General features: G+C 39.7%; 1 protein-coding gene across 5 annotated transcripts in view; it reads left to right on the forward strand.

Moving 5' to 3' along the window:
* The window catches only part of LOC126424960 (uncharacterized), a 204,702-nt gene that overhangs the window by 151,212 nt on the left and 28,413 nt on the right, over window positions 1–25,077 (forward strand). For 4 of the 5 annotated variants that reach the window (XM_050087832.1, XM_050087831.1, XM_050087834.1 and 1 more), the window contains one exon: window positions 1,220–1,579. The exons of the other annotated variant lie outside the window; for it this stretch is intronic. In XM_050087832.1, the coding sequence (XP_049943789.1) occupies window positions 1,220–1,579 (360 nt within the window). The remainder of the gene's footprint in view (window positions 1–1,219; window positions 1,580–25,077) is intronic. 5 annotated transcript variants of the gene reach the window in all.

A 25,077-nucleotide genomic window follows, 5' to 3' on the forward strand; every position in this document is an offset into this window, starting at 1 on the left:
GTGTGAGCAATGTTTCCTGAAATTTTGGCCGTAGCTTTTTGTAACACCCTGTATATGAGGATGGTATCTGTTCTTTTGGACATGTCCAAAAGAACAGATACCATTGGTGACCATGCAGCTTGTTAGAATGAAATTACAATGAAATGAATACCCCTAGCTGCATACAGGCATTGATATAAGTCAACGGGGACAGTTGAAAATGTGTGCCCCGACCGGGACTCGAACCCGGGATCTCCTGCTTACATGGCAGATGCTCTGTCCATCTGAGCCACTGAGGACACAGAGGATAGTGCGACTGCAGGTACTTATATCTGGCACACCTCCTGTGAGACCACATCTCGGGTTCGAGTCTCAGTTGGGGCACACATTTTCAACTGTCCCCGTTGACTTATATCAATGCCTGTATGCAGCTATGGGTATTCATTTCATTGTAATTTCATCTTAAATACAACTCTCTTGCGATCTGTGATTTCCAATGTTCCTTTCATATTGATTTCCTCTTCAAATCAGGATTGGTCAGAGTTGAAAGCAAATGCCTTACTGAAAGGTGGGATAATTTTGTTTATCTCATCTGCAAATTTTCAGGTTGATTCCACAGTTCGCTGTGCATTGCCAAGTTGGTGCTTCATTTGAAATTTTGTTTCCTTATGCCTCCCAGTTATGTAGCATTGTTTGAAGTTATGCAACCATCCACTTCTTCCTTTGAAATCACTGTAATCTCTGTTGTGTGCGATTTGATGTGCATAATGTAGTAGGTCACTGTCGTGCACATCCTGTAAATCATTTTGAGCATCCTGTTCCTATTATTAATTGCAAAATCTGGCAATAATTAGAAAAATTTATTTTAGGACTCATCATTTACAATATAATGATGTATTTCAGCGAAGATTCTTCTTTTGTCAAGAAAGTTTGTAAACTATTTTGCTATGTAAACTCTTTGGAATATTGTGAGTACCACAGAATGTAAGTAATAGTGGGCATGCCTCTTCACTCCAGGTGTTTTATTTAGCTACCTTCTGGATGTCAAGGACGGTATTCCAGTGAACATTTTCAAAAGCTTTCTTTTATCTACAAATGCTATGCATGTGGGTTTCCCTTTCATCAGAATGTCTTCTAAGATTAGTCAGAGGGTCAGAATACGTGCTCAGTATTTAGTAGGAGATGTAAATGTAAATTTACAGACTTTTGTTATGAATAAAGCCAAATTTTCTTCCTACAGGTACGTTCCACATCTAGAGTACATAAACATGACGGACACAATGCTCATTTCACTGCCAAAGAACCTTTTTCACTACACCCGTGACCTGAAGCATCTGTTGGTTCAACGAAATCGTGACTTGAGATCTTTGGACCGTGATGTCTTCCAGGATGCTAGCAAGCTTGAGGATGTTATTTTGGACCGCAATGGCATCAGTTCACTGGAACAAGATGTGTTCATTCACTTGAAAAGTGTCCAGAGGCTGAACCTAGCCTACAATAAGATCAGGAGCCTGCCCATCGGTATCTTCAGAGATAATCGAGAACTACAGGAGCTGGTGTTGTCAGGGAACCCACTGCACTTTACCTCAGATACAGCAAAGTAAGTTTGTCTGTTATTTTCACAAGGTTTCAGACTTTTTAAAAATCGTGGAAAAGAATCATTAAAGGAGCTTTTTACATTGGTACCATTTCAAAAGTAACAGACATCGATTTTGCATTAATAATGGGAAAATTCTGTGTGCAAAAGAGATGCAATGGGAACTAAATTGTTGGAGAATTGAAGAGGGAGTATGAATATTAATATCACTACTCACTGAGTCACACAGCCAACCAATTGCAAATAACTGTTTCGTACACTGACCTAAGTTGTGACACCTCTAACGATATCTTCATCAGAATGAAAGTTTTAGAAAATTAAGTCTGACAAAAGTATTAACCAAGATGATCATTGTCATGGCATACAAGGGTTACTTATGTAAAGTTACATTTTTAGAAAGAAATAGTCAAAAGTTTTGAGCAGATATGCTCAAGTCAAAAATTAAAATTCAGCGCTTTCAAACCTTTGGTACTTATGCCTTGCTAGGAACATCAGACTGATTGGCCCAGTGGCTTACATTGCTGCCGTGAAAACAATACGTGTTGCACTGCCTGTCAGGTGCGGACAGTGACATGTGCCCATTTGAGGTATTACAACAGAAGTAAATGAGTTAAACAACAAAATACAAAGGAAGTAAGTGTAATGTACTTTTGCAAATAGAAAAAAAGTTGATAAATGAAGTATTAACAGAGCCATATGTTAGGCTATACAAAAATTACCATTACATAAAACACAGGATATTATAGAATATTTATACAAACAGCTGGGCAATCCGAAATGAGATTCGAAGAAAAAGTTGTTTGGTAACTAGAGGTAGCAAAACATAATAAAAAATAAGGGAATCAAAATTCTGGGAGTAGTGGATTAAAGCCATTGGAAAAAATGTTTGGTACTTAATTGTAACTGTTCATTGAGGATGAGGCCATTGTTCTTAGAAATATACTTGAAAACCTTCATCTCTTTGAGTATGTCAAGCCTGTGACCTATGTTTTCATATGTGAAATGGAAATTTCTTCAACACTTCTTGATTTGTGACCGGAAATTAACATATGATCAGCAAAGGTGGAATTATGTACATTAGTGCCAATTTTTCCCAATAAATTTTCCTTGTACCTAACTGAAAGATATTCCAGTTTGTCCTATATAATAAACAGGACACGTATTACAAGTGATTTTATAAACTCCTGAACTGAGTATAGGAGCAACTGTGGACTTGAGAGTGTGAATAAGATTTTTTTGCAAGTTATTGTTATTGGAAAAGGTTACTTTGCATCCTTTGCATAGGAAATAGGTCTGAAAAATTGAATAGAAAAAACTTTCTTGTGCTCGCTATCGTCAGAAAGAGCTCCAATATCTAAAGTGGTCACTTTAGCATCAGTTTTAACTTTGAAGATCTTTTCAACTAATGAGAGATCATAGCCATTATTAACTGCAATAGTTTTTCTGGAATTCATCTCTTCATTTGGTTGTCAAATGACAAAGATATAGAAAATGCACAATGAATGGCTGAATGGAAAAATGCTTTTTCTTGGGAATGAGGATGCACTGAATTAGCAAGTATGATCTTTCTTGCTTTGTAACTTGATGTTACTAAGCTTTGTATACCATGACAATTGTCATTTCGGTTAATATTTTTGTCAAACTTAACTTTCAGTGTATTTTTATAGGGTGTCTTGAAGTTTCATTCTGATGAAGACATCCTTCAAGGTGACGAAACCTAGGTCAATGTATGAAACAGTCATTTGCAACCCGTTAGCTGTGTGATTCATATACTGAAACGTATATATAGCTGCTGAAGGACAGCTATGTTTAAAACTGTAGTACTCACTGAATAAAGAGGCATTAACACATAAAAAGTTGTTAGAAGTTTTTAGGTATACATTTCATAAATCATTTGAATGATTTCTATTAAATTGCTGCAAGAAGTGTCAAATGTCCTCTCACTGTGTTCCACTACAGTAATCAAGTTAATCGTCTTTGCAAACAATACTTCTCTCTTAGTGAATAAAACAGAATGAAAAAACCTGGAAGTTAACAGTGTTTTTGATGATATCCCCTATTGATTTAGTGGTAATGGACTCTTTGTGAATGTTAAAAAAAACTTGATATCTGCAATTTCATGTACACAAAAAGAACAGTGGGAAATAAATATCGTTACAATGTGGAAGTGCTGTAACAAAGATACCTAAAACACCCATGCACATAATCATGTTTTGGGGAGGTCTTGGTGCTCAGTTCCTATTTGAGCTATTTGGATAGAACGTTCTTGGTTCACCCTGGATCAGTAGCCATTTGTACATTGTCTTACTGTAGCTAGCCTATGTTACAGTATATTACGCAAGACTTGAACAATAAATTGGAGGTGGTGCCCAGACATATTGTTCAAACTGATTAATTCCTGCTGCAGAAGATTTTAATTGGACTGAAATTTGTATGCACACTGTTCAGATTTTTTGTGCAAAAACATGCACAAAACTTGTTTTTCTGGGTGATTTTTCATGCACACCACTTCTATCTTTAAACTTCTACAGTTCAAACTTTGTGTGAGTGTAGATTAATGGACAGTCAAAATGGACCTTTTTTATCCACTAATCTTTATCTCTCCCCCCCCATGAACCATGGACCTTGCCGTTGGTGGGGGGGCTTGCGTGCCTCAGCGATACAGATAGCCGTACCGTAGCTGCAACCACAACGGAGGGGTATCTGTTGAGAGGCCAGACAAACGTGTGGTTCCTGAAGAGGGGCAGCAGCCTTTTCAGTAGTTGCAAGGGCAACAGTCTGGATGATTGACTGATCTGGCCTTGTAACAATAACCAAAACGGCCTTGCTGTGCTGGTACTGCGAACGGCTGAAAGCAAGGGGAAACTACAGCCGTAATTTTTCCAGAGGGCATGCAGCTTTACTGTATGATTACATGATGATGGCGTCCTCTTGGGTAAAATATTCTGGAGGTAAAATAGTCCCCCATTCGGATCTCCGGGCGGGGACTACTCAAGAGGATATCGTTATCAGGAGAAAGAAAACTGGCGTTCTACGGAACAGAGCGTGGAATGTCAGATCCCTTAATCGGGCAGGTAGGTTAGAAAATTTAAAAAGGGAAATGGATAGGTTGAAGTTAGATATAGTGGGAATTAGTGAAGTTCGGTGGCAGGAGGAACAAGACTTCTGGTCAGGTGACTACAGGGTTATAAACACAAAATCAAATAGGGGTAATGCAGGAGTAGGTTTAATAACGAATAGGAAAATAGGAATGCGGGTAAGCTACTACAAACAGCATAGTGAACGCATTATTGTGGCCAAGATAGATACGAAGCCCACGCCTACTACAGTAGTACAAGTTTATATGCCAACTAGCTCTGCAGATGACGAAGAAATTGAAGAAATGTATGATGAAATAAAAGAAATTATTCAGATTGTGAAGGGAGACGAAAATTTAATAGTCATGGGTGACTGGAATTCGAGTGTAGGAAAAGGGAGAGAAGGAAACATAGTAGGTGAATATGGATTGGGGGACAGAAATGAAAGAGGAAGCCGCCTGGTGGAATTTTGCACAGAGCACAACATAATCATAACTAACACTTGGTTTAAGAATCATGAAAGAAGGTTGTATACATGGAAGAACCCTGGAGATACTAAAAGGTATCAGATAGATTATATAATGGTAAGACAGAGATTTAGGAACCAGGTTTTGAATTGTAAGACATTTCCAGGGGCAGATGTGGACTCTGACCACAATCTATTGGTTATGACCTGTAGATTAAAACTGAAGAAACTGCAAAAAGGTGGGAATTTAAGGAGATGGGACCTGGATAAACTAAAAGAACCAGAGGTTGTACAGAGATTCAGGGAGAGCATAAGGGAGCAATTGACAGGAATGAGGGAAATAAATACAGTAGAAGAAGAATGGGTAGCTTTGAGGGATGAAGTAGTGAAGGCAGCAGAGGATCAAGTAGGTAAAAAGACGAGGGCTAGTAGAAATCCTTGGGTAACAGAAGAAATATTGAATTTAATTGATGAAAGGAAAAAATATAAAAATGCAGTAAGTGAAACAGGCAAAAAGGAATACAAACGTCTCAAAAATGAGATCGACAGGAAGTGCAAAATGGCTAAGCAGGGATGGCTAGAGGACAAATGTAAGGATGTAGAGGCCTATCTCACTGGGGGTAAGATAGATACCGCCTACAGGAAAATTAAAGAGACCTTTGGAGATAAGAGAACGACTTGTATGAATATCAAGAGCTCAGATGGAAACCCAGTTCTAAGCAAAGAAGGGAAAGCAGAAAGGTGGAAGGAGTATATAGAGGGTCTATACAAGGGTGATGTACTTGAGGACAATATTATGGAAATGGAAGAGGATGTAGATGAAGATGAAATGGGAGATATGATACTGCGTGAAGAGTTTGACAGAGCACTGAAAGACCTGAGTCGAAACAAGGCCCCCGGAGTAGACAATATTCCATTGGAACTACTGACGGCCGTGGGAGAGCCAGTCCTGACAAAACTCTACCATCTGGTGAACAAGATGTATGAAACAGGTGAAATACCCTCAGACTTCAAGAAGAATATAATAATTCCAATCCCAAAGAAAGCAGGTGTTGACAGATGTGAAAATTACCGAACTATCAGCTTAATAAGTCACAGCTGCAAAATACTAACACGAATTCTTTACAGACGAATGGAAAAACTAGTAGAAGCCAACCTCGGGGAAGATCAGTTTGGATTCCGTAGAAACACTGGAACACGTGAGGCAATACTGACCTTACGACTTATCTTAGAAGCTACATTAAGGAAAGGCAAACCTACGTTTCTAGCATTTGTAGACTTAGAGAAAGCTTTTGACAATGTTGACTGGAATACTCTCTTTCAAATTCTAAAGGTGGCAGGGGTAAAATACAGGGAGCGAAAGGCTATTTACAATTTGTACAGAAACCAGATGGCAGTTATAAGAGTCGAGGGACATGAAAGGGAAGCAGTGGTTGGGAAGGGAGTAAGACAGGGTTGTAGCCTCTCCCCGATGTTGTTCAATCTGTATATTGAGCAAGCAGTAAAGGAAACAAAAGAAAAATTCGGAGTAGGTATTAAAATTCATGGAGAAGAAATAAAAACTTTGAGGTTCGCCGATGACATTGTAATTCTGTCAGAGACAGCAAAGGACTTGGAAGAGCAGTTGAATGGAATGGACAGTGTCTTGAAAGGAGGATATAAGATGAACATCAACAAAAGCAAAACAAGGATAATGGAATGTAGTCTAATTAAGTCGGGTGATGCTGAGGGAATTAGATTAGGAAATGAGGCACTTAAAGTAGTAAAGGAGTTTTGCTATTTGGGGAGCAAAATAACTGATGATGGTCGAAGTAGAGAGGATATAAAATGTAGGCTGGCAATGGCAAGGAAAGCGTTTCTGAAGAAGAGAAATTTGTTAACATCCAGTATAGATTTAAGTGTCAGGAAGTCATTTCTGAAAGTATTTGTATGGAGTGTAGCCATGTATGGAAGTGAAACATGGACGATAAATAGTTTGGACAAGAAGAGAATAGAAGCTTTCGAAATGTGGTGCTACAGAAGAATGCTCAAGATTAGATGGGTAGATCACATAACTAATGAGGAAGTATTGAATAGGATTGGGGAGAAGAGAAGTTTGTGGCACAACTTGACCAGAAGAAGGGATTGGTTGGTAGGACATGTTCTGAGGCATCAAGGGATCACCAATTTAGTATTGGAGGGCAGCGTGGAGGGTAAAAATCGTAGAGGGAGACCAAGAGATGAATACATTAAGCAGATTCAGAAGGATGTAGGTTGCAGTAGGTACTGGGAGATGAAAAAGCTTGCACAGGATAGAGTAGCATGGAGAGCTGCATCAAACCAGTCTCAGGACTGAAGACCACAACAACAACAATCTTTATCTGTTGTTGAGTTATGATGGTTTAATGTTGGGGTAAATGTGGCATGTAAAATTCATTCTTACATAAACTGAATGAGCAGAGGGGGGAGGGGTGGGGGGGGGGGGGGTGGGGGAGAATTAATCAAAACAATTGACATATCATGCTTTTTGTGAGTTAATCCTATTTCACCCCCCTCTCCTACTCCCCCCCCTCCTGCCCCTAGCTGCAGTATGTTGACACACCTGCATCTTACAAATTAAAGGCTAAAGTCCCTGATCCTGTGCCCAAAATCTAGAAGTAACAATATATAATATCATATGGCTGAAGAGCATACATGTAATAGCTATCCTGGGGGGACAACAAAACAGGTTTTTGAACTATGGGTGATGGTGGGGAGAGATGATTTTTTTTCCCCAGAGGAGACCAGTCCTTCCCCAAACCCGCCCCCTGTTGTATGTATAGAGAGGCCCCCTGTTGTATGTATAGTGAGGGGTGTAAGAATAAATAGACACAAATTTATGTGCTTCTGGAGAGTGGGATGCAATAGAAAGTATCTGAGAGTGGGGTGAATCTATAGTAGGAAGTACACTAGAATGGAGATGCGTGGTTCCTAAACTTTAATGGACCTTGTGTCATATTGCATGACATGACAAATATCATGTTGGATGACATGATAGACTGTGTCAAGTTGTATGACATGACATTATGTATCACATTATTTCACTTGACATGATGCATTATATTACATGGCATAGGTAGTGATACCAAAAAGTAAAAAAAAAAGTATGAATATGTAAAATGTTTTGATTTAAATGTTTTTGAAACTGCCAGATAAGATAAAAAAACGTAGTTCCCTTCTTTTACATCCCCAACTCCTTCTTTGTGCTATGATAGGAGCATTTTTCACTCTGGTTAAATGCAATGGACAACAAATACAGCAAGTGGACTCCACTAAGCTTTTGGGTGCTTACATTGACAACAGATTAATCTGGTCTTGCCATATCTTAAACCTGCAAAAAGACTTCATTCCAATTCCACATTTGCCTTACTCATAAGTGCATCATATCCACACAACTATGGCAACAGTGATGCTTACTTTGGATATTTCCATGCATTGTAGTTGAGTTCGGCAGTATAATAATTTGAAATAATCAGCTTCTGACAAAAAGAATTTTCATTGATCAGAAGACAACGTTAAAAATGAACTACAAATCCTGCACAGAATCCTGAAAGGTCCAGTCATGAATATTTTGGAGTAATTTTAAACATACATATGCACTAATAACAATATTGGAGAAGGGAAGTTGCTACTCACCATATAGTGGAGATGCTGTGTCGTGATAGGCACAACAAGAAGATTCACACAATTATAGCTTTTGGCCATTAAGGCCTTTGTCAGCAACACACACACACACACACACACGCACGCACACACACACACCTACAAATGCAAATGCAAATGCAACTTGCACACACGTCTGCAGTCTTGGACAACTGAAACCACACTGTTGTCTTGAGACTGCAGACATGTGTGTGTGTGTGTGTGTGTGTGTGTGTGTGTGTGTGTGTGTGTGTGTGTTATAGCTTTCGGCCATTAAGGCCTTTGTCAGCAATACATCGTGTGAATCTTTTTGTTGTGCCTATCGCGACTCAGCATCTCTGCTATATGGTGAGTATCAACTTTCCTTCTCTAATACTGGTACATTCCATCCTGGATTTTCTGTTGTTTAAAAAAAATTATTGAAATTTTATCTAGGGGTAAAAGATAACCAAAACTCCAGACATTACAAACAAGTCAATAATAGTTTCATAGATACACGACCCACAACAACATAATGTTTTTGAGTAAACACCTAACTGTCCAAGTTGAATTTCTACAGTTGTGAGAATAATAAAAAACATATTGTAATATACTTGCAACATCAAATCATCAGACAACTTTAAAACATTACTAAAAAAAGCATTACATTCAACAACTACACATCGCAGCAGCAGTTTACTGAAAGCTGACATATGTCTGTTTACAATGTCAGGATGTGAGTACAACAACCAGTGTATAAAACCTTTCTGAATTATATATTATATAAAACATAAATAAATGTGATTGTTTGCAGATGTACTGATGAAGGCAATAAAGCTGAAATAAGCTTATATACAAGAATAAAATATCAAGCAGCCTGCTATTTACTGATTCTCTGCATAATGTCCTACTGTTACATAATATATGCTGTAGGTTTCACAACAAAGAAATCTCAATATATCTTCAGATTCAGTAGTGCATACCATGGCTATAGTAGCAGAACGAAACAGGACTTGCATAGTAACCATACAAAATTCACCCTAGTGCAGAAAGGAGTAAATACTCAAGCATGAAAACTTCTGTGTACCTATGGAAATCAAAATAGTGTTTAGTATGGCTGCTTGTGCTGATTATTTTATAATGTCTATGCAGAGAAGGACAATATCGTATGAGTGCTTCCAATGTTTTTTGTATATTCTGACAAACGCGTGATCTATCATTCCTTTATTATCATTGTTAATAGAATTTTAATTCAGGTAATAAAACTTATTCACCCCAAACTGTAAAACTTGGTTACAGTCTGCCCAAGAGGTTATGGTCCGAGTGAAATGTGTTTATTAACTGGGGTAATGCCTTTTTTTTTCCCACACACCCATAACACCCATGAAGTCTCCCAAGAACATTCAGTTACATCCTATGGGTGTTTCTCTTGGCAAGTGACAAGGTAAAAGATAGATTGAATGTTTATCAGCATCCAGAAATTTGATGCAGGTAACTTTCAACTGGAGAAATATCAAATGGAAATTATCTTTCATGCTGAGAAATTGCTGGATGTTATTGCAGAAGTAAAGTGAGGCCAGCTAAAGGAACAGATGCACAGAACTTGTGGGATGAGCTTAATGCAAAAGCTAAGCCTTTTAGTTTGTCTGATATGGAATTTGACCAGTGGCAAACTGTGCTTTCATGTTGCTACAGCAAATGGTGTATGGAATCTCCTTAAGAAAATTCATGAAAATTGATCTGCAATAAGTAAAGTAACATTGAAACAACAATTCTTCAATACAAAATGTTGCACTATAATAGTATTGTACAGCAAATTAGTAAAGTCGAAGTACTGGCATAGTCTCTTGCAGATGTTGGTGAACCAGTGGTAGTTCAGAGACAAGATTTCCAAAGTTTTCAGTGGACCTCCAGCAAAGTATGTTTCTTTTCTTTCTGCTTGGGACTTTTGTGAGGAAAGCAAGCAGACTTTATAACTTGACAGCAGGGATACTGAAAGTAGAGAATCATTTGTCGCAAACTGAAGAAACAGCAACAGCATTTGTTGTTTTCAAGGTTAACCACAAAATGATTAAAGTTAGTGTTTACAAAACAGTTTAAGCAAATATTCTGTGAACAAGAAAAATGTTGAGTGCTATTGTTGTAATAAGTAATGTCATTATCAGAAGACTTTTTAAATTGTCAAGAGAATGTCAAGAAACTAAACATTAAGCTTTGAGTGCAGAGATTAGAAACATATTGGCTACTAATCGTGATAACAATGCTGTGTCAAAACATGCACCTTCGCACAAGGTGTGGGTTTCAGTATTTAACTTCATGGGGAGATTTGAAGTTTCTTTCCAGAGAGAAGATAGTTCAGTTGTCTGTGCCAAAGGTACTGGGTCACTCAAGTGAAATACATTAGTAAATGATGCATGGAAACCATGCACACTGGAGGATGCATTATACATACCTGGTTTGAAGAGAAATCTTTTTTCAGCAATAAAGCAAGTGGCAATGAAGGAGTTAAACAACAACAGTGTTGTGGTATGTAGTGAGAGGCCAATGCCAACTTGTATAAAAGCTGAAAAATCAGTATTGCAGAATGTTATCTTCTATGAAAAATACTGAACAATCAAATTGTCTATCATCTGATTTAGCTCTGTGATGACACAAGAGGCTGGGACATGTAAACTTCAAGAATTTGAAGAAAATGGCTGTCAGTGGTTTGATTCCAAATTTAAAATAAAGCACTTCATACTTTTTTGTGAATCACGTTACTATGATAAACTACATAGAAAATAATTTAAATTGAATTTGCCAACTTGTGCCTATACTCCAGGAGAATTAGTTCATGCTGCTCTATATGGAACCAACAATTTTGTTGTTTTTAAAGATGAAATTCAAAAACCTGTGGAAAATAGAGAAGCAGTCATGTAGGATCATGTACCTTGTGCTACTGAGAGGGTTGTTCAGTTTGGAATAAATCTTAGAAATTGTGATGAAATTCACTAACCAGTCCATCTCCAGAATTAAGTGGTTTGCACAGCAGTCACTGATGAAACACAAATTTTCGAGGAGATGATCTCATCCCGAGACTCTGAGAAGTGGTACAAAGTAATGAAATATGAAATGTCCTCATTGGCAATAAATAATACCTGTGATGTAGTGGATCGACCTCTAGACCTTCATTTTGAAATTGTGGTTAATGCTCTTAATCACTTTGTAAGATTGGAAATCAGGTAATGCCACGAAGCTAAAAAAACTGTTCATTTGTCGCCTCTTAGAAAAAAATCAACATGAACAACTATAAGACTTGTGTAACACATACTGATTACAGTTTACAGTTGCACATGGGTTAGAACCCAGCTAATGAAGGCAAGTAATTCATGGAACATTTTCCATTTTGTGAGGCTGTAGGCAGGTTAATGTTTGCTGCCACAATAACAAGACCTGATATAATGTGTTCTGCCAGTTGTTCCTTCACAGCCCAGGACCTGAGCTTTGGAATGCTTTTAAACACATCTTAGAATATCTTCCAAGTGGTAGAGAGTATTAAAACTCAGTGGTAGCAATCTTAAACCTCATGGGCACCCAGGTTCTGATTTTGCTGGCAACATTGATACTCATCATTTGACATCAAGTTACATCAGTATCTTAACCAGTGGACATGTTACATTGACATCTCACAGGCAAAAAATGTGTTACCAGGTCTACAATGGTGGAAGCAGAGTGTATTCCAGCATGTGACCAAGCTCTTGAAATGTTGTGGCTTTGCACTGTCATGCAGGAGTTCAGTGTCAATGTGGGACAAGGAACTCAGCTCTTTGTGGACAACCAGATTGAACCACACTTCTTAAAAAGTTGAACATCACAAAAGGACTACACACACAGACATGAAGTGTCATTAAATTTGTGAAAAGATGAATGATGATTCTATCCTTGTCTCCTCTGTCAAGTGAGTAGATAATTGAGCAATCATGTCCACAAAAGCACTTAAAAGAAAAGTTCCAAACTAATTGTACACCATTATCAATTGCATTTTTAAAATCTGCAAATGAATGGGAGTTCCATAGTATGGTTTCTTGTGCTGATTATCTTGTGATGCCTGTGTGTAGGTGGACAATATCTTATTAGTATGTCTGATGTTTCTACATCTTTGGCACTTCTGTCTGTCACATGATATTGTAGTCCTTAATGTTCTTTTTTGTCTAGTTTCCATTGTTAATGGGGTCTGTTCTGTGACCTGTGTTTGAAGTGCATTTTTCTTTTCATTTAAGTAATAAAACTTATTCACCCCAAACTGTAATAACTCGATTAAAAAATCAAACAATGGAAGTCCAGATTGGAATATCAACAATATAAGGAGAAAATAGATTGCTGCTCACTGTAAAGATGACACATTGAGTTGGAGACAGGCAGAATGCAAAGACTGTTACGATTTAGCTTTCAGCCAAAGACTTCTTCAGAAAAGAAAACACACCTTTTCATTCAGACGAGCAAATACATCTCAAGCACACGAGTGTCATCTCTGCAGCTGGAACTGTAATACAACCTCCATGTTGGATGAAAGCAGCTGTCTGGAGGGGACAGGGAAGGGGAATAAAACATGCCTGATTTCAATGGCTGCTTTACAACCCAAGCCATCTGGATCATTCCCTCCACTACCTGCTTTTCTTAACTGCTTAGGTGGGAGTTATCCTTACAACACATTCTCTGCTCCCGAAATCATCTTGTCCTCAATCTACCGTAAAACAGCCCCCACCCGTCACCTGTCCCATCACCTCCTTCCTATTCATGTCCCCTCACTCTCATAGTGTGACGCATCTGCCAAAATATATGCCTGTCTTTACTTTCTATTGCTCCTCTTTTTTTTCTGTCCCTCAACCCCCTCGTCTGCTCCACCACTGCCCAACATTGCACCTGGCAGTCTTCATGCCTCCATCTAGTCCCTGTACACTTAACCAGATAGCACTCTTCTCTCTCTCGCCCCCCCCCCTTCCTGTACCCTGCTATGCCTCCCCATTCCTCACCCACTCCAGATTGCTGCTTTTCTTCAGTGTGACAGTTGGATTCTGATCTGAGCTCCTGGAGATGGCAGTCATGTGTGCGTGTGATGTGCTTGCTTGTGTGAATGTGTTTGTTTTCTTTTCTGGTAAAGGTTTTGGCCGAAAGCTAAATCATAATAGTCTTTTTATTGTGCCTGTCTGCAACTCAATGTGTTGTCTTTAAGGTGAGTAGCAGTCTATCCTTTTCTTCATATTGTCCAACAAAATGTCTTGCTTTTGAAACACCAAATTCAATACCAAATAGAAAGAATTACTGTTGCAGTATTCATTCTACTAAATTAGTGAATTTTTTGACATAAAATTTAATGAGTGTGCATGCATGTAGTTCTATAATTTAACATGGATGTCCCATTAGTGTAAACAAAAACATAAATTATTGTTTATCATTAAGGATATCACATTGATTATTAAGTATTGAGATATTACTAATATAAATTCTTGCAGTGTAGCATAAATATTGATCCTGATGTCTTGTTGTGTTATATACCTTACTTATTGTCATGCATTACAATGTAAGATTAGTTGATACGAGTGCTATCATGAATTTATTGTGCCCAGCTGTAACTATAATTTAATTGTACAAAAAATTTATGATTGTAAATATTGAATACTTGTCCCATATCCTAATAACACTAAGGAATCAGTGGAGCTCGTAATACACTAACTGAAAAAGTTTAACTGAATAAATGTGAATATATTAGGTTTTATTACTGCTGATGTTACAAGTGAAGGACTGATCTAAGAACAAAATTACTGGACAAATTGCCAAAGATTTTTGTGGCTGTATATTTCACTACTTTTGAGCCATTAATTGTCTCAGTAATGAGTCATTTGTTATTGTAATATTATAGCTATGGAACTCCTTCTTATTCTCAAATTGGGATCGTTCTTCTAAAGCAGTATGACACAGTTATCAGTAAATCTCAAAACAAAGTGTTTGTCAAGATTATGTTGCTGAGCTCTGTTGAATAAAAAAAAAAAAACATTTCCACTTTGTTGATGTAGAGGATGAAATTCTTGTAACTATAAAGTTGCTGGTTTGACTGTGACCAGTAACAACTTCTTTACCTTAAAATTCTGTATTTACTAACATATGGAAATGTTAGTTATTAAATACTTAATCATAATTTATTTAATAGGAATAATCTTTTTATTTTTAGTTACTGTTACCGATTGTATAAAAATCTAAGCTTTCACAATAAATTATAATTTGGTAAAGAAATACAAATCTTAAAAGATAATATAAAATACTTTCTTCATTTCTAGAGATTGTACAGGGTTACTGAAGTATATAAAGCACTTCACGTAACGAATCTTAATTTACTTTCATATGACTATTATTTAAAAATAAAATATCTTCTTTTATTTCAAAATTATGAGTCTATTTGTTAACTAACATTTCCATATGACAGCGAGTATAGATTTAAAATAAACATTCCTAGTAGTGAGCTTTGAACCAACAACTGCATGATTTTAAGGCTTTTGCGCTACACTCTCAGCTACTGGAAACAATGTTAATCAACCGCAAATGTTTTGTAGTTAACAGAGCTTGGAAATAATCTTATCTTCAAAGGTGATTATTTTTTATTCTTAAATGAATCAAACCCCCATTTATGATTATTGCACAAGTGAGTTAACACATTAAATATGTGTCATTAACAAAGTAAAATATTTATGGTTAAAGACGCATAACCCTAATTATGTTTTTTTCTATTATTTTCTGATTATTCATGCATAGACTAATGGAAAAGGCAAAATAAAAATGATAAATTAAAAAAGTGATAACACCCTTATATATTCAGTTAAGGCCTTTTTGGCAAATAATGCTGAGGGTCAAACTATTTACTTTCGACTTGATCATAGTAAAGTAAGTTATAAAAACAAAGTTAACAAATTACAATTTAACACCACAATTTTGTGTAAATATTAATGGTTGTTGTTGTTGTGGTCTTCAGTCCTGAGACTGGTTTGATGCAGCTCTCCATGCTACTCTATCCTGTGCAAGCTTTTTCATCTCCCAGTACCTACTGCAACCTACATCCTTCTGAATCTGCTTAGTGTATTCATCTCTTGGTCTCCCTCTACGATTTTTACCCTCCACGCTGCCCTCCAATACTAAATTGGTGATCCCTTGATGCCTCAGAACATGTCCTACCAACCGATCCCTTCTTCTGGTCAAGTTGCGCCACAAACTTCTCTTCTCCCCAATCCTATTCAATACTTCCTCATTAGTTATGTGATCTACCCATCTAATCTTCAGCATTCTTCTGTAGCACCACATTTCGAAAGCTTCTATTCTCTTCTTGTCCAAACTGGTTATCGTCCATGTTTCACTTCCATACATGGCTACACTCCATACAAATACTTTCAGAAATGACTTCCTGACACTTAAATCAATACTGGATGTTAACAAATTTCTCTTCTTCAGAAATGCTTTCCTTGCCATTGCCAGCCTACATTTTATATCCTCTCTACTTCGACCATCATCAGTTATTTTGCTCCCCAAATAGCAAAACTCCTTTACTACTTTAAGTGCCTCATTTCCTAATCTAATTCCCTCAGCATCACCCGACTTAATTAGACTACATTCCATTATCCTTGTTTTGCTTTTGTTGATGTTCATCTTATATCCTCCTTTCAAGACACTGTCCATTCCATTCAACTGCTCTTCCAAGTCCTTTGCTGTCTCTGACAGAATTACAATGTCATCGGCGAACCTCAAAGTTTTTATTTCTTCTCCATGAATTTTAATACCTACTCCGAATTTTTCTTTTGTTTCCTTTACTGCTTGCTCAATATACAAATTGAACAACATCGGGGAGAGGCTACAACCCTGTCTTACTCCCTTCCCAACCACTGCTTCCCTTTCATGTCCCTCGACTCTTATAACTGCCATCTGGTTTCTGTACAAATTGTAAATAGCCTTTCGCTCCCTGTATTTTACCCCTGCCACCTTTAGAATTTGAAAGAGAGTATTCCAGTCAACATTGTCAAAAGCTTTCTCTAAGTCTACAAATGCTAGAAACGTAGGTTTGCCTTTCCTTAATGTAGCTTCTAAGATAAGTCGTAAGGTCAGTATTGCCTCACGTGTTCCAGTGTTTCTACGGAATCCAAACTGATCTTCCCCGAGGTTGGCTTCTACTAGTTTTTCCATTCGTCTGTAAAGAATTCGTGTTAGTATTTTGCAGCTGTGACTTATTAAGCTGATAGTTCGGTAATTTTCACATCTGTCAACACCTGCTATCTTTGGGATTGGAATTATTATATTCTTCTTGAAGTCTGAGGGTATTTCGCCTGTCTCATACATCTTCCTCACCAGATGGTAGACTTTTGTCAGGACTGGCTCTCCCACGGCCGTCAGTAGTTCCAATGGAATATTGTCTACTCCGGGGGCTTTGTTTCGACTCAGGTCTTTCAGTGCTCTGTCAAACTCTTCACGCAGTATCATATCTCCCATTTCATCTTCATCTACATCCTCTTCCATTTCCATAATATTGTCCTCAAGTACATCGCCCTTGTATAGACCCTCTATATACTCCTTCCACCTTTCTGCTTTCCCTTCTTTGCTTAGAACTGGGTTTCCATCTGAGCTCTTGATATTTATACAAGACGTTCTCTTATCACCAAAGGTCTCTTTAATTTTCCTGTAGGCGGTATCTATCTTACCCCCAGTGAGATAGGCCTCTACATCCTTACATTTGTCCTCTAGCCATCCCTGCTTAGCCATTTTGCACTTCCTGTCGATCTCATTTTTGAGACTTTTGTATTCCTTTTTGCCTGTTTCACTTACTGCATTTTTATAATTTCTCCTTTCATCAATTAAATTCAATATTTCTTCTGTTACCCAAGGATTTCTACTAGCCCTCGTCTTTTTACCTACTTGATCCTCTGCTGCCTTCACTACTTCATCCCTCAAAGCTACCCATTCTTCTTCTACTGTATTTATTTCCCCCATTCCTGTCAATTGCTCCCTTATGCTCTCCCTGAATCTCTGTACAACCTCTGGTTCTTTTAGTTTATCCAGGTCCCATCTCCTTAAATTCCCACTTTTTTGCAGTTTCTTCAGTTTTAATCTACAGGTCATAACCAATAGATTGTGATCAGAGTCCACATCTGCCCCTGGAAATGTCTTACAATTTAAAACCTGGTTCCTAAATCTCTGTCTTACCATTATATAATCTATCTGATACCTTTTAGTATCTCCAGGGTTCTTCCATGTATACAACCTTCTTTCATGATTCTTAAACCAAGTGTTAGTTATGATTATGTTGTGCTCTGTGCAAAATTCTACCAGGCGGCTTCCTCTTTCATTTCTGTCCCCCAATCCATATTCACCTACTATGTTTCCTTCTCTCCCTTTTCCTACACTCGAATTCCAGTCACCCATGACTATTAAATTTTCGTCTCCCTTCACAATCTGAATAATTTCTTTTATTTCATCATACATTTCTTCAATTTCTTCGTCATCTGCAGAGTTAGTTGGCATATAAACTTGTACTACTGTAGTAGGTGTGGGCTTCGTATCTATCTTGGCCACAATAATGCATTCACTATGCTGTTTGTAGTAGCTTACCCGCATTCCTATTTTCCTATTCATTATTAAACCTACTCCTGCATTCCCCCTATTTGATTTTGTGTTTATAACCCTGTAGTCACCTGACCAGAAGTCTTGTTCCTCCTGCCACCGAACTTCACTAATTCCCACTATATCTAACTTCAACCTATCCATTTCCCTTTTTAAATTTCCTAACCTACCTGCCCTATTAAGGGATCTGACATTCCACGCTCCGATCCGTAGAACGCCAGTTTTCTTTCTCCTGATAACGACATCCTCTTGAGTAGTCCCCGCCCGGAGATCCGAGTGGGGGACTATTTTACCTCCGGAATATTTTACCCAAGAGGACGCCATCATCATGTAACATACAGTAAAGCTGCATGCCCTCGGGAAAAATTACGGCTGTAGTTTCCCCTCGCTTTCAGCCGTTCGCAGTACCGGCACAGCAAGGCCGTTTTGGTTATTGTTACAAGGCCAGATCAGTCAATCATCCAGACTGTTGCCCTTGCAACTACTGAAAAGGCTGCTGCCCCTCTTCAGGAACCACACGTTTGTCTGGCCTCTCAACAGATACCCCTCCGTTATGGTTGCACCTACGGTACGGCTATCTGTATCACTGAGGCACGCAAGCCTCCCCACCAACGGCAAGGTCCATGGTTCATGGGGGGGATATTAATGGTATATGCATTTAATTGTGCTTTTAACATAAGTAACTAAACTAATGTACATATGATCATACAATACATGGATGTCCTTCCGGTCCATAGTGTCCAACAGGAACAATATTTCAGCGATAAGACATGTCACGATCATCAGGTGCATAGTTGAACTGAGCTTGTGAGAACTCATCGCTGACTTATATTCTTTTCCAACATAAGCCATTCTCTCCACAGTCCACTCCCAAGGGTGAGTGTCGACTGTCACAAGACACTTGCGTCGGCATCTGTGATAGCATCGATCTAGTTGGTATATCCCCACTAGTCACCAGATCATTGTGTTTTCTTCATGATATCTTAATTAGACCCAGTGCTGGTTCCCAAGCTATGATGAGATTATAGCCACAGCCCCAACTGATAAGAATGTTTCTGGTGCGAATTTCTGTGGCTTCTCTGAAGAAACAGTCCCAGTATTTGGAAGTCTGTCCTAAAATCCTGATATATTTGTATTCTGTTGCGTGATGCTCTGACAAACAGTGCTCTGCACTGGCAATTGATGCACATGTGTGTCCCTCTTTGGCAGTCTACTTTCACGTTAGGCCATACAAAACATTCAGTGATCAACTTGGTAGTTAGTTGGATTATGGGGTGCAACATGTTACGGAGATAGTTAAAAATTACTTTGCAGAATTTTTATGGAACAGTTGGGCGTGACTTTTGTTGGGAGTACCACACCATAACTGCTTATCCATGCCAGGGATTGTTCTCCATTCCAGTGTCAGTCCGATGCTATTGTATTGCAGAAGTGATGTGATTTGTGGATCCTCCTGCTCTGCCTCAGCTATTTAATTATAGTCTATACTGACTGTCATTGCATGGATACCTGAGATGAACTCAGCCTCTGTGTCATTAGCTTGCCTGAGGTGTCATACATCTGTTGCAAGTTGTCCAATAAAGTGGAGGTGGTGGAAGTGGGAAAGGGTGCAGCTTCTTCCTGGGTTGTGAACTGAGTGCACCAGAGGCCAGTGACCTATGAAAGTTGTGAAGGGTCTTCCTTTTATGTCCTCACAAAAGTGTTTGTCTGCTTCATATAGTGCCGACAACTCTGTTGTAGGTGAACCATTTGCGTTGCGACACTGTGAGCTTCTGTGAGAAGAATTTGAGTGGTTGTTGCTGGCCAGCTATCATCAGCTGCAATGTTGTGCTGATATCAGTTTCACTGGCAGATGTTGTAACATACAGAGATGCTGAAGGTACTGTGTATGTCAAGATGACAGCTTTGTGTAGGCAGTCCTTTATTTTATCAAATGCCTGTTGCATCTGATCGGTCCATTGCAGTGCTTGCTTGCCATGAGCATTGTTTCTGGATAAAGCATCTGTTAATGGGGCTTGGATTTCAGCAGCCTGTGGTGTGTGGTGATGGTAGATGTTCATGGAAAGTTGCCAGTTGGTGCACCTGCTTAATGAAGTCCAGGCCTTCTCATATTAGTCAAATACCTGTCCATGTCACTGGGTGACATAGGTAAGTTACATGCTGTGTGCATGGTAGTTTTCTTCATTGGCTATGATCTAAATTTCTCCAAAGCCTCAAAAATTTGTCAAAGGTGATCATCATGCTCTTTAGAAGAAGATGAGAATATGAGAATGTCATCCAAAAAGGGAAAGCAGAATGGAAACTTAGGGATAACTCTGGCAATGAAACATTGCCATGTATACGTGACATCCTTTAACACAAAAAAAGGTCATTCAGCTCAAATGGCATAAAAATATAATGTTGTTTTAGGTGTATCTTCAGGGGCATAGGAATTTATAAGTACATCTAATGACAGCAGAGAACACTGAAAACAGATGCACTAGCTAATGTGTTGGTGAAATTTGAATGTTGGATATTTGGTGCCTGGGACCATATGAGAATTCAAAGCCTAGTAATTGCTGCATAACTTGTAGGAACCACCATTTTTTGTCACCAGGTGAATGAGGGAAACCCAAGCACTGTATGAAGGGTATAGTCCCTGTGTGTAATAAACCATCCACTGCTGGCTTAGAAGCATGTAGCTCATCTGAAGATAGTCAGCAAGGCTCATGAAAACAGGGGTTCCAGCATAGTACTGATTTAATGAACCATGTTGTCTTTGAAGCCTCTCTGTATCTGAAGAGATGCAATGAAGAACAGAGCAGTGTTACACTGGGACATGGGAGTTCTGCACTAATCCTAGTAGTACTGACCTGCATTGGCCTGAAAGATTTCTCTCGAAGCTCATGCAAAGGATGTGGTGATAAACTGCAAAGCTTCTCCACTGGGTGATTCTATCTGGCTGACACACCCTTGAATGCTACAGATTGCATTCTCACATATTTGTTTCACATTCTTCTTGCCCTCCATGATCTAACCTTAGCAAAGTTCTAGTCATCATCTCATCCAGGTAATAAACTGTTTATCATCTCTGGAGGAACCACAAAAATTGTTTATCAAACACTGAAGATTTTCCACATTCTTTAAAACCCCCTGGATTTGGGCAGTTGGAACTAGAGGTTTTCTTCACAACACATTGTGTCTTGCTGCAATTTAACAAGATGCTTCTTAATTTCCATCAGCTCTCTTCTCCTGTTGGTTAAAGTTGATTGTAAAACTTTAGTTTCTTCTTTTTAATTTCACATGTTCCACCTTCATGTCCTTGTACTTCTTGTTCACAGTAGCGAGGTCCAACTTCAAGGAACTGTAGGTATTGAGTAACTATTTGGCTGTTGTAATGCTGAAAGCTGCTGTATACGCATGTGAATGTGTAGGCAGACTGCCTAACATGTGTGACACTGACTCGCTGCTGCTACTGTCATTAAATTTGTTGTCTGCTATGTCAGGGAAAAGGGTAAACTGCCGCAAAAAATCTGAACCCAATAATGGCTCATTGACCTTGGTGATTGTGAATTGCCATGTGAAAAGTACAGGCAGACCAAGATCCCCTGTAAAAATGGTCATGCTGTGTATTTTGATGGGTGTGTCATTTGTCACTCACAGCTGCAGGAGAGGCTCCAAAACTTCTGATTGAGTTGTTGTTTTTGGAATGATTCTCATCTCTGAGCCTGTATTGATGAGAAAATACTGCTCCACCTTCTCATCTTGGATGTATAATCTGCAGCTATTCTGAGGAGATCAAGCTAAACTTGTCTGGCTTGCTCATTTGGAATGAAGAAGTTCAAGAAATGTGCCGCAGCATGCACTGTGTACTGGAGGTCATGCCTGGCGTTTGGGTGACGGCAAGATGCTGAACATTTGCGACTGTGACTCCTGAAAAGTCAATGTCATGTTCCTCTATACATGACCAGTGCTCTATGACAACACATTGCTGTGACAGAGAGGTTAACTTTATGACAGTAGCAGCAGAGAGTCAGTGCCACAGATGTTAGGCAGACTGCCTACACATTCACATGTGTGTACAGCAGTTTTCAGCACGATATTCATCATAGCAACACCACTGTTGTGGGAGCATAAAATTTCTGTAAGTAATCTGAAATCCACTTTCTTGCACTGTGCATTCACAAGATATCAACAAAGTCTGTATCTATGGAGGCAGCTGTTTAACCATACAGTCCAAACCATGTCATCTAGCATGAGCACTGGATCTATTAATTGCCTCCAAAATTGGGAAGGCATACTGCTGTCCAGTTTCCTTGTGTAAACCACCTGCTGCATCCATTGTTCATGTGTTGTGGAAAGTGTTAGAGAAAAATGGCCTTTCCCATGTTAAATTTGGCTGTGGAATAAAGTGGTTGTATCACATCAGTGATAACATACGCATAGTCACCAATACTACTCACTGAAATGAAGAACTTTGAAGTGTTGTCAACTACACTCCTGGAAATGGAAAAAAGAACACATTGACACCGGTGTGTCAGACCCACCATACTTGCTCCGGACACTGCGAGAGGGCTGTACAAGCAATGATCACACGCACGGCACAGCGGACACACCAGGAACCGCGGTGTTGGCCGTCGAATGGCGCTAGATGCGCAGCATTTGTGCACCGCCGCCGTCAGTGTCAGCCAGTTTGCCGTGGCATACGGAGCTCCATCGCAGTCTTTAACACTGGTAGCATGCCGCGACAGCGTGGACGTGAACCGTATGTGCAGTTGACGGACTTTGAGCGAGGGCGTATAGTGGGCATGCGGGAGGCCGGGTGGACGTACCGCCGAATTGCTCAACACGTGGGGCGTGAGGTCTCCACAGTACATCGATGTTGTCGCCAGTGGTCGGCGGAAGGTGCACGTGCCCGTCGACCTGGGACCGGACCGCAGCGACGCACGGATGCACGCCAAGACCGTAGGATCCTACGCAGTGCCGTAGGGGACCGCACCGCCACTTCCCAGCAAATTAGGGACACTGTTGCTCCTGGGGTATCGGCGAGGACCATTCGCAACCATCTCCATGAAGCTGGGCTACGGTCCCGCACACCGTTAGGCCGTCTTCCGCTCACACCCCAACATCGTGCAGCCCGCCTCCAGTGGTGTCGCGACAGGCGTGAATGGAGGGACGAATGGAGACGTGTCGTCTTCAGCGATGAGAGTCGCTTCTGCCTTGGTGCCAATGATGGTCGTATGCGTGTTTGGCACCGTGCAGGTGAGCGCCACAATCAGGACTGCATACGACCGAGGCACACAGGGCCAACACCCGGCATCATGGTGTGGGGAGCGATCTCCTACAATGGCCGTACACCACTGGTGATCGTCGAGGGGACACTGAATAGTGCACGGTACATCCAAACCGTCATCGAACCCATCGTTCTACCATTCCTAGACCGGCAAGGGAACTTGCTGTTCCAACAGGACAATGCACATCCGCATGTATCCCGTGCCACCCAACGTGCTCTAGAAGGTGTAAGTCAACTACCCTGGCCAGCAAGATCTCCGGATCTGTCCCCCATTGAGCATGTTTGGGACTGGATGAAGCGTTGTCTCACGCGGTCTGCACGTCCAGCACGAACGCTGGTCCAACTGAGGCGCCAGGTGGAAATGGCATGGCAAGCCGTTCCACAGGACTACATCCAGCATCTCTACGATCGTCTCCATGGGAGAATAGCAGCCTGCATTGCTGCGAAAGGTGGATATACACTGTACTAGTGCCGACATTGTGCATGCTCTGTTGCCTGTGTCTGTGCCTGTGGTTCTGTCAGTGTGATCATGTGATGTATCTGACCCCAGGAATGTGTCAATAAAGTTTCCCCTTCCTGGGACAATGAATTCACGGTGTTCTTATTTCAATTTCCAGGAGTGTATGTTGTGACTAGCTAATATAATCTCTGCAGTAGTTTACCACATCAGTGGATGGTCTGGATGAAATGGAGGCAGTTTATGTGGAGAACACCATTTGCAGAAACTTCATGGAATATGTGTACTTATGGTACTAAGTCATATGTTCCAAAGACTTTGGTGTATGAAACCCCATCAATCATGCATGATGTGCGGAAGGAGGCATGAAAATCTTCTCATGCAGCCCAGCTGGCTATGCCCCATGTGGTGGGAGAAATGGACTTGACGGCATTGTATCTGGTGTGAAAGCAGAAAGGAATTGCTGTGGGGCATTGTCGTGATGCTGTGAAATCATAGGAAAACCAGGATTGTCCCTTTGAACTCTATAGGGGACAGTGTCCTGTACCTGTGTAACTTGTATAAGTCACTGAGAGGAACAAGTTTTACCACACAGTGTCAATAAAGCAGCTCCATGTCATTGTTATCATGTGCAGGGGGTGAAAGATACCACTTTCCGATTTCACTACATACATTGCCTTTTCAATATTGTTCACTATGCATTGAGAGCCACTGAGAATGTCACTGGGTTGGTAGAAAGGTTGTTTATTGTAACGAGCCATTTTTACTGCAGTGTTATTCTGTTGCTTGTTTTGGAGGTTGATGGAAATACAGAAATTCTATGTGCTTGCTTTTTGAGGGTCACCACTGTACGAAGAATAACTGTTCAAATAACATTCATATGTAGAAGAGTGAAATTGTGACATATTATTGCATAATCCACAGAATACATGTTCAGAGAATATTTGCATAAAAAAG

The sequence above is a fragment of the Schistocerca serialis genome, chromosome 10 (genome assembly GCF_023864345.2).
Source record: "Schistocerca serialis cubense isolate TAMUIC-IGC-003099 chromosome 10, iqSchSeri2.2, whole genome shotgun sequence".
NCBI lineage: Eukaryota > Metazoa > Arthropoda > Insecta > Orthoptera > Acrididae > Schistocerca > Schistocerca serialis.